This window comes from Ammodytes marinus (genome assembly GCF_949987685.1).
Source record: "Ammodytes marinus genome assembly, chromosome: 4".
NCBI classification, from domain to species: domain Eukaryota; kingdom Metazoa; phylum Chordata; class Actinopteri; order Uranoscopiformes; family Ammodytidae; genus Ammodytes; species Ammodytes marinus.
The window spans coordinates 9,181,013-9,192,477 of record NC_137233.1 but is presented as its reverse complement, the minus strand read 5'-3'; the positions used below and the strand labels follow the sequence as shown (position 1 = coordinate 9,192,477).

Sequence of the window (11,465 nt, the reverse complement as noted above, 5' to 3'; positions counted from 1 at the left end):
TGACAGCAAAGTACAGAAATGACTTTTTAGATCCACCTGAATTAATCACAAGGAGCTAATGACATGGGTCATGTCACAAGAAAATTACAAAAAAAAATTATGTTCTCCAATGTAGTTTTTCCTAATGGTACACCGTCTGACCATCTTAAAGTTCAGCAGTTTGTCCTGTAAGATCTAGCTGCCTTTTGTCACATTGAATGTTCTTTGCATTGTGTTACAATGATGCTAGCGATGCATGCTTGTGGTTCCAGTTTATTGGTGTTAAGGTTTGTCACTTTAAACAGACATGCAAGTGAAACCCAACAAACTTCATAGATACACACTTCCACACAAATCTACTCTAATGAAATATTACATTGGTTACAGCAGGAGAGAAATGAACACTTCAGAGCTACAGATTTAGTCCTGAATACATGACCAAAAGAATACAGCATCATTATTTGTCTGCCATGCCATGTTTCAATATGATACTTCAAAGTCATTAAGTGCAGCTTGTTTCACATTAGGAACACATTTATTTAATGTAAACAACATCCTTCACCAAAGTCTGATTAGTCGGCGGAAATAATAGTTTGCTATGATGATCTTCATAACAAATTCTTTAACTTATCAAGGAAATACTAACAATTTTCAATAGTTGTGCTTTATAGACAAAGTGATAAGCAAAAATTAACATTATTGCTAGCTAGTTAATTAGTTGCTGCCCATAGATAGTATATAAAAAGGTTGCTGCCATGCTTTTTTTGTCTGTTGCATTTTTGTCTAAAAAGGACAAATGATGGCTTTTGGATATAATTGTTTGATCAAAGCGCCCATTTTGAGTTGAGGCCATACTCCGGTTAGCCTATCACAATATCATCGCTGGTTCAATTGAGATGAAAGCATTAGCTAGAGGTCAAAATGTAAATGAGTATTTAAGATTCATTTCATTACAAATACATTATCATAGCATAAAAGTCCAGTTAAGCTTATTTTCTAACACTTGACAGTTAGTATCCTCAGCTGACAGGACGTCGAAAGATAAAGCAGGCAGTTTGTATGCTATAGCTTTTGCAAAAAAATATCTGTTGTAAACGAACCATTAAAGTGCCTTAGTGGCCGCACACCGCACCGTGAAAACATGGCTAAAAGTAGGAAAAACACATTCAAAGAACACATGAATGTATTCAGAATTACAGCATTACGCTAGCGCCCTAAGCATCGGCTGAGGGCTACATTTCTTCGGGCAGTGCGCGCGCTCGCAGCTTCATTAGTGCATCTTTTCTCAATGGCAATTTTGGCAGTTTGGATGGCAGGGCTTATTATTGACTCGACATCTACAGCCCCCAGATGTGTCACCGTGGCCCTGTCAAAAGAAGGAAAGAAAAAAAACACTCAACAAAAGAAAAGAAAAAGTCATACGGACAGCCTTAGCAAACACTTTAGCTAACTCTTCTGAATACTGAACTGACACTGAACTGTGTCGGTAAGTTCAAGTGAGTGTATTTACATTGGGTCCCCAGCGAGCCTGTTTGGTGCACCAGCAGATCTCCGTCTTGCACATCAAACAGCAGATCCAATCACAGCCGTCCTTTTTCTGGACGATGATGTCACAGCGAGGACACTTCATGGCCTCCCCGTTCTCTAGCAGGCTCTATGATGAAATACAGGGAAACCGTGGAGCCATGGTGAGAGAGGCACACAAGATACAAATACTCAGAATAATAAGTAACACTGTGTCAACAAAATTTTGTTTCATTATATATATTATAACATTTAATTAAGGTACATTACGTATTTTCTGCTTGTAACCTCTGTCCCACTGAACTTAAGAGACTAAGTTTATGGCTCCATACAAGAGTACTGTGAATGTCCTTGCAGGAAGTAGAGATGAGACTCCCACTTTGCGTTCTCAGATAAGAACCTCTGCACAATTAAAACACATCCCCCAGATCTTGCAAGAAACTCAATGCCCTGGACACACGAACTTGATGTGTTTTCGCACACACCATGTTCATGCATATAATCCTGTACAACTGTTTATTTCGTTGTCTTAATCATGTAAGCTACACTTGTGATAAATGTTGATTCCCTTGTATACTGTTACAAGTAAATATTCATTCTGCTTTTGAAGAAGCCTGACTCAAATTCTTTTATTACAAACACTTGGGTTGTTTCATGATAAAATTCCTTTAACACACTGAATAACACTTGTCTAAACAAAAATCATTAATAAAGGCAGGATCTGAACTTGACAGTAAGAAATGCCTTTAATGTTGTCCAAATTGATGAAAGCCCCCCCCCCCATTTTTGAAGATAAAAAAGGGATCATAGAGGCGAACACAGTCCACGCTGCAATCTAAACATCTGTTCATATTCACAATTCATCGTAATTTATTTACAGGATGTTAGAATTGATAAAACAATGTAATGCTTTGAGTGAGGAATTCTTAGAAAAGGCAAATATTAACTTTTAATTTTGACTAATGTTTTCGTTGACGCCTACAGCACTCATACTGGGTAGTGCTCTGGTACAAAATTGTTTTTCTTAATACAAACTTATTTGGAACCTATACCATGAAGCACTTTACAGGTTGAGTTGTCCAAGGGCTGTCATATATATTACTGTTGTTGGTTGCTATAGACCTCCTTCTGTAGCTAAGGAAACCTTGTCCTCCTTATCTAATATTCTTTCTAAATTATCTGACAATGAGATAGCCCTCTGTGGTGATCTAAACTGGGACTGGCAGTCACCAGTCTCAAATGAATTTAAAACATACTGTAACTCAATGAATTTTTCACAATTAGTCGTTTCCCCCACTCGTCCAAACCTTAAGTGCCCAGAAAAATCTACTCTAATAGATTTGTTTATAACTAATAATCCTCATAAGTATACCTCTGTAAGTGTATTTCCGTATGAAGTGAGTGACCACTGTGTTATTGCAGGTGTCAGGGATACTAGAATTCCAAAAGTTAAACCTCGTTACATCACAAAACGTGATACTAAACACTTTAGTGAACAGGCCTACAGATTTGATCTACATTTTGTGGATTGGAACAGGATCTCCCTAATACCTCATGTTGAACTAGCCTGGTCTTATTTTGCTGAAATGCTTATGCCAATCATTGATAAACATGCCCCTTATAAAAAGGTATAGAGTTAAGGGCAGGGAAAATCCATGGTTCTCTGAAGAATTGTCAAATTTAATTTGAGAAATACATTTTTATTGGGCAAAAGCAAGAAAGTTGAACACTGATGTTCTCTGGACTACTTTTAGATGCCTAAGGAATAAATGTACTGCCTTAGTGAAGAAGGCCAAATCTAGCTATTATCTTTCCCTTACAACTGAAAATTTGAATAACCCACGAAAATTCTGGCAGACAATCAAATCTCTATCTCCAAATAACTCCCCTAGTCTTCCAAATTCCATTGTGTCAGAGTCTGCCACTATCCATGACAGAGCTGAGATGCTCAATTGTTTTAATAAGTATTTTGTTTCTTCAGGTTTTCTTTTTGATAAATTAAATACGCCCAAAACTGCAATGGCTCCACTTGCTTTTGCTGAACCCCCTTTGGATAATAAATTTAACTTTAGACCCTTCACTGTTTCGGAAGTACATAAAGCCCTTATGAAATTAGATTCCAAAAAACCAACAGGGCCAGATAATATAGGTGTTTCTTTTTTTAAACTTGCCACAGATTTTATTGCAGAGCCACTGACCTACATTTTTTATTTAACTCTAACTAGTAAGGAAATCCCAAAAATATGGAAAACGGCAAACGTTCTTCCCCTCTTAAAAGGTGGTGAACCGTCCAGCCTCAGTAACTACAGGCCTATTTCAAATCTGTCTCCTTTAGCCAAGATTTTAGAAAGCCTGGTTAGTGATCAGTTGAAGGATTTCATGAGTCTTAATGACATTTTATCTTGTTTTCAATCTGGTTTTAGAAAATCACACAGTACAGTCACAGCAGCTACTAAAGCAGTAAATGATATTGTTATGGCCCTAGATAGCAAAAAACACTGTGCTTCTCTTTTTATTGATTTTTCCAAGGCGTTCGATACAGTGGACCACGAGGTATTGTTGCAAAGGTTGGCTAATATAGGACTGTCTAATTCTGCTGTTGGTTTTCTAACCATCTTTCAGATATGACTCAATGTGTCAAAATTGATGGCTGCTTCTCTGATACTTTGGCTGTCCACAAGGGGGTGCCACAAGGCTCTATATTAGGTCCCTTGTTGTTTACAATTTATATAAATGATTTGGGAAAATATGTTCAAAATGCAAATGCCCATTTTTATGCTGACGATACTATTATTTATTGTTTTGGAGAATCTGTGTTAATGGCTGTTGAACACATGCAAGTTGCTTTTAAAGAAATGGAAGCCCAACTCATGTCTTTAAGACTAGTACTTAATGTAGATAAAACTAAAATGATGATCTTCACTAAATCTAGGGATAAAACTAACTGTTGGCCCACTTTATTTACAGCTCAAGGTACACTTATTGAGACCGTTTCCACTTATAAATACCTTGGTATCATCCTTGACGACAATTTGTCTTTTAAACCCCATATTGAGAACCTGGCAAATAAACTAAAAGTGAGATTGGGCTTTTATTTCAGGCATAAATCCTGTTTTTCTTTTGTTTCTAAAAAAAGGCTAATTGCTGCTACTTTTATCCCATTGTTAGATTATGGTGATTTACTGTACATGAATGCCTGCTCTACTTCACTGCATATGCTTGATGCTACATATCATTGTGCTTTAAGATTCATTACCGGCTGTAAATCACTCACCCATCATTGTACCATGTATTCTAAAGTAGGCTGGCTGTCCTTGTCAGCTCGCAGGCTTCTTCACTGGTACACCTTCATTTACAAAGCAATTACTGGACTACTCCCCTCATATCTCTGCACATACCTCACTTTTAAATCAAATCCATTATACAGTTTACGCTCTCTGGACTTTCTTTCCACCTCTGTCCCCAGAACTCGTACTGAGTTTGGGAAGAGGGCTTTCATGTACTCTGCTCCCTCCGCCTGGAACACTTTACAAAAAAACACTCAAATTACATGATTTTAAAACCCGGCTCACATGTTTTTTTTAATGGCGAATTTTGGAGTGTGTCAATGTTTCACTGAGTAGCACTTTATCATTGTCTGAAAACTGTTCTTCTTTTTCACCCACTGAAATGTATGTATGTATTTGTCTCTGTTTTCTCATGTCTGTGTTTTCTTCTTGTCTTGTATTTTATTAATTCTAGCTGCTGCCATTTTGGCCAGGCCTTGCTCGGAAAAGAGGTCATTTGACCTCAAGCAATTTTGCCTGGTTAAATAAAATAAAAATAAACACAACACCATTCAAAGTGCAACAGGTTGCAGCTGTCCATTCACTGTTATGCCAGGTTACCACACAGGTCACCCTACCTCCAGCATCTGTTTAGTTTGCTGAGCAGCTGAGTCGTTCCCTGCCCGGATGCGCAAGTCATCCTGGTAGTCCTTACAATTCATTCCCTCGTGGATGGCCTATGAACACACACACACACACACACACACACACACACACACAATGTCCTTTATGTTTGGTGCACCTACTATTACAACACAGAAATAAAAAAATTCCTGTACAGTAGATTGATATAGTGACTGTCAGAAAAAAACTACCTTGCAGAGAATGCAGTTGGTTTGGTCGCAGAGTTGGCAGTTGAATTGGTCGACCTCGTCCTCGTAGATGCACCAGCCTTGACAGTTGGGAGTCTGGCAGTGGAAGCTGTGCTCCGAGCGGCTCTCTGCGATGGCCAGACGCAACTCCAGGAAGCGCTGGTGCTCCTCTTCTGTCAGCAGCTATAGCCACGATCACACAACCATAACAAAGAGGCAGATGGAGAGAGAGACAAAGAGACAGATACAGAGACAGAGAGAGAGAGAGAGAGAGAGAGAGAGAGAGAGAGAGTAAGAATGTACATACTGTAGGGTTGTTGTCTTTATGGAAAAAATAAATCTTGTTACCTATTTCCCCATTAAGAGTTTCTTAGGAGTTTCTTCCCAAGATGAAGTGAAAAAAAGACTTGACACTTGAGTAAATTAAATGACTTGTAGTGAGTTGAAATAATTATATTGTATTTAGAAAATATCTATTTTATTTTATAAAGATTAACAATTGGATAATTGAGGATGTGCTTTTTTGTCGCATGTCTCTGAATTGTGGATGACTGAAAAAAACTTTTAAAATTAGTTTTCCAATTGTAAACTCACCTCTTGGATCTCTCGGTCCAGTAGCTTGCTCTCACATTCGTCTGGACAGGACACCTCAGCATCTTGACTGTTCACTATTGTCCCTATGAGACAACCCCTACACACACACACACACACACACACACACACACACACACACACACACACACACACACACACACACACACACACACACACACACACACACACACACACACACACACACACACACACACACACACACACACACACACACACACACACACACACACACACACACACACACACACACACACACACACACACACACACACACACACACACACACACACACACACACAGTTAAAACTATAGCTATTATAATGACAGGGATTTGGCACATGAGACACTTTTATTACTTTTTCATCATGACCTATTACAATGCCTGAAAGTACTTCTCTGTCACAGACCTGCAGAAGGTGTGGAGACACTCTCTGAGCACGATGCCCTCTCCTGGCAGCAGAGTAGAGAAGCAGACGGGACAGTCCATCTCTGTCACGCTGGTGATAAGGTTCTGACCGTCTGTCGCCAACAAGTGAAGATAGTTCCTCTCACGTTCATCCCGCTGAGCCTAGAAATGAGGGGGATGTGAAAACAATACAGAAACTCATTACAAATTGCCACGACTCATCACAAACATGCTGGTCCTGTGTCTCTAGAAAATGGAAAGTGAAATTTGGCATCAGCTCAAATAGTTTCCATGAGCAAAGTTTTTTTTTTTATGAAACCACCACTTTTCTGTGTGTCATGTTCACTTACCCATGATTCAATCTATTTTGGGTTTAAACTATTGAGCAACCTCTTCTGAACAGGAGGGTCCTTATAAACATTAAGAGCACTGAGCTCACCACAGATCAAGCTGTAGTTTATTGCTTTCCAAAATGAGTATGTGCATGAGAATGTTTTGATAAATGTGGACATTTTCCAAGCAGACATTTTACATCAACAATATTTCAAAATGTGTGCAGATGATAAGAAAAAAAAATCTTACTTACAACATCAACAAAAACTGAAAAATCATAAGAAATTGGATTAGATTCCCTTATAATATGTCCACTGAATGTATTCATAGTACCCCTAGCTGGCTGATTTTGAATGGAGGTGTCACCTGTTCATACTGCAGCATGGCCAGCTCCTCCTGCTGAATTCGTAGTTCCTCCTCCCTGTCTGGCTGGTAGATGTTTGGTATTTGGTAATCATCAGGACGGTCCTCTCCGCACATCTCACAGCCAGGACGCGTTGGTTTGTTCACAAACGTGCACTCAGTGCAGGCCCAGCCCAACTACACACAAACACAGATGTACAGCATGCTTAAAGGCACCATGTACACACACTATGTACACACCTGCCCATGCCGTATCCGGTTTCAAAACCACTATTATTTTACATGAAACCATTAGGTATTAGCGCCCCCCCCCCCCCCCCCCCACACACACACAGACAGAATGTTAACATGCAAGTGTATTAATGTTCAGAATATTCCTGCATTATAACTGTGACTAAAATAGAAATGTGTAGAAAGTGAGCATGTCTCTAAAAACATTGTGGTGAGCTGCTCACTTAAAAAGGACCGCTTTTATTTCAATTTTGTTTTGAATAATTAAATGATTTATTGTATCATGTTATCAAACAAGTTTATTAATGTTCAAACTATTCTACATATTGTTTCAACAAAACAAAAAAAAGATTGTGTTGTGCCATTTCAAAAATAACACATTTGCGAGTTTAAACCGCAATTAAGCATTATTTTTGCTTATGGTTATCATACTGTCAGAATATCATAGAGGCCCATGCCTACAACTTACATTTGAGTTTGCATTCTCACCTGAGGTTTAGGAGCCACAGGGGGTTTAGGATCCACAGGGGGTTTAGGAAGGAGAAGAGGAGGATTCTGTTGAGTCTGCAGGAATGCAGCTGTCTTCTGATCGCCTTCTGCGCCCAGCCCTCTCGCTATGAGCATTGACTGCATGGATCCCACGATGCCTAACAATAGATTATCATTCCATAAAACTCATTCAACTGGTAGGTTAACCTCACCTGTAATCTAGGTGTGTATTGAGCATCGAAAATATTTTCTGCACAGACCAAACCCAGTGAAAACACACACACGCACGCACGCATTCACAACGTCAAGATTTTTAAATGATTGATAAAAACTTAATAGAACAGAATAACCAAAAAAATAAAAAACAATATTCAGCAGACTTGGTGTGTGTGTGTGTGTGTGTGTGTGTGTGTGTGTGTGTGTGTGTGTGTGTGTGTGTGTGTGTGTGTGTGTGTGTGTGTGTGTGTGTGTGGCTGACCCTCTAGGCGCTGTTGCTCCAGTTCTGTATTGAGTTGATGTCTTGTGAGATGAGCAGCGTGGGCGGAGCAGATGAAGAGGAAGGCCTTGTCTCCGTCGCGCCGCACCCCGTGGCTGTACAGCGTCTCCCGGTCCTGGGCCAGACGCTTACCGATCACCCAGCGCTGCAGCAGGGGCGCGAAGCCAAAGTCATGACTGACCTGGCAACGCAAAAAACAAAAAGGGGGAGAGACATGCCCTTAAATCACTTTTAGGTTGCGTTCCGAATCGCATACTTTCTACTATATAGTATGTAGAAAAAAGATGTAAGATGTCCCGATTCTTGTGGCCAGATTTAGGATGGTTAGAAGTACCCGGATGTCCTACTTCATGCGGCCAAGATTGTTAGTATTGAAAAGTGCATCCTATTTGGGCGATTCTGACCCACAATCCAGTGCGCACGTGAAGTGACGTCACATCGACGAAGCCTCCATATGAAAACAAACGGGGATGCGACGGATATAAAAGCAAGAGGCAAGATCAAGGCGCAATGTTATGATGAAATAAGAGAGTAAAGTATGTCCCAATAGTATGCCTACTGCATCCTAACTAGATTATTTTTATCGTCGGATGTAGTATGTAGAATAGAAAAAAGAAAGAGTATGCGATTCGGAACGCAACCTTAGATTCAAAATATGTAGAGATTTTCTTTTAAAATAGAAGAAGAAAAAAAGATGGTAACTTGTAATCATGACTGACGATATCAGAGAGCGTCTATGCACTGTTTATGGGTCAGCGTTCATGAACATGCATTTAAATAGGGACACACAGAAACATATGCGAGTTGTAGAGTATATTACAAACCATGCTATAAAGAATTACATTACAGATATAAAGCTTCAAACACAATAAAAGCGGCAAATAGACATATTACTATATATTCTAGTATCCTGTTTGGTAGTAATACAAAGGAAACAGCAAAGAAACAACGTTAGAATAAATAGATTTTGGCTTCAGTCAGTACGATATTACGCATTAAGGTAATACAAAAAGTATCCTCCACTGCATTTGTCAGTACCCTGTCTTTCAGTTGTGCGATGGTCATGTCCGGAGAGACCACAACAGTCACTGGGATGTAGTTATCGGACTGAGCATCTTCCACACCAACAGACAACCTACAGAATAGATAGAACATTGGATTTATTTTTTTTGTTTTCTGCTCATTGCACAAAAACAGCCACATACATTTTAACTAGAAACCACACACAGAGACTCAAATAGTACATTGCACATTCACTATGTATCATTTATTTATTTATAGATTTCTTCCACCACCCATGTTCCTTGGTGTTTCTGTTGGATTGCGTTGTGTGACATGTCATCTGTGTATAAGACAACCTGCTGCTCATAACCAAATGCTCATAATGGGACTAATAAAGTTGTTTGAATTGAATGCACAATTTTTTTTTTTGCCACATAATTGATTGTTTTCACAAGTGACCATCATTCTTATATCTGAATCCTGATTCAATATGTACCCTACAATTCTTTACTTTGCTCCACATGAGCAAAACATTTTTTTAATTTACTTTGTGTCTGGGGGGGAACATGTATGGAGGTCACCCACAGACACCCAGCCTATAGCCTACGACACAGTATTGACCCACCGTATGGAGTCTTGAGGGTAGGCCTGGCTATTGATGCGGACGGACACTGGCACAGAGAGCTGTGACAGCTTCTGGCACAGTCTGACTGCTTCCTCTTGGTCCCCACTGCTCAGGGCTTCACTCAGGGAGAGGGCCAGCTCCTCCGCTGCACAGGGGACAGTTCATATCCTCATGTGACACATACAGTATCATCAACATTCATTACTCCTTCCCCTAAGTTTAGTTTAGATAATATACAATTCTGGAGTACGCTTGTTGTCAAAATAACTTTTTCGGGAGGATCGGGAGGAGATATAGACATTGATTTTTGACTAAATAAAATTGACAGCAAGCTTTGTCCAAAATCGTTGACTCCACCTTTAAGGGCAGCCCATTTATTGGCTGTGTTAAACAGTAGCTACTCTAAATGGGGGTCTCCAATATTACATTAGCTGGATTACATTTACATCCGTAATAGTCATAGGCCTGCTCAAAGTACATCAAAATCATACACTTTTGTGCATAGTTTTCCTCCCACACATAGAGCACACAACAGTTGAAACGATAACCCACTTACACATTCACCTGGCTGTAACACTTTCAGCTGATAGATAGGCTTAATGGACCTAGCAACATAGCTTTATTTGGAATTGGGACATAAGTAAATTAAACAACATGCGTCTGTTTCATACAGTATTGTTATTGTACGTCACATGAAAGTCAGACATGGATCCCTCATAACAAAATCGAAACTAAAAGAAGCTGCTCACCCTCCTTCAAAGGAACTTCGGATTCCATGATCACACCTGAAACGACAGGTAACAACACATGTAGTAGGCTATCGCGTAAAGGCTAAAGCAAACATTGCATAGTAGCCTATGTGATAACCACACAGTTGTTTGTTTCTGAGACAGGTTCACGTCAAACCTTTTAAGGTCGTGTTGTCGTTGTCACAGCCGTCCACATCCGAAACACACACACAAACACACGTCCTCCAGCCGATGTAATTTAGAAAGGTAGCCTATATAATTTTTGGTCCAGTTGGAAGGGGAAAATGTCCAGCCGAGTGCAAGCTATTAACGACTGGTCTTCTCTTGATTTCCCGACCGCTGACAGGGAGAATGGAAAGTGAAACTGACTCAAAGTTCAGGAAGAGAATATTTAAAGGGGTCGCTTATTTGCTCCGCCCCTCGCTCATAGTCTAGCCTACTCCTTGAAAAAAATAAAATATGTTTGGTCCATAATGTTGATTTTACATAGCCTAGACTGATGATAAGACATGTGT

The 11,465-nt window shown here is 39.6% G+C and overlaps 1 protein-coding gene across 1 annotated transcript; it reads right to left on the bottom strand.

Moving 5' to 3' along the window:
* Positions 1 to 271: 271 nt before the first annotated feature.
* Positions 272 to 11,288, bottom strand: rbck1 (RanBP-type and C3HC4-type zinc finger containing 1). Its single transcript, XM_080025728.1, has 13 exons — positions 11,108 to 11,288; positions 10,951 to 10,986; positions 10,202 to 10,346; positions 9,613 to 9,709; positions 8,557 to 8,755; positions 8,079 to 8,236; positions 7,362 to 7,535; positions 6,664 to 6,824; positions 6,236 to 6,332; positions 5,645 to 5,824; positions 5,408 to 5,506; positions 1,490 to 1,633; positions 272 to 1,345 (listed from the first exon to the last, which is right to left on the bottom strand). The coding sequence occupies exons 2-13, from the start codon at positions 10,976 to 10,978 to the stop codon at positions 1,265 to 1,267; spliced, it is 1,563 nt and encodes a 520-aa protein (XP_079881854.1). The 5' UTR covers positions 10,979 to 10,986; positions 11,108 to 11,288; the 3' UTR covers positions 272 to 1,264.
* Positions 11,289 to 11,465: the final 177 nt, after the last annotated feature.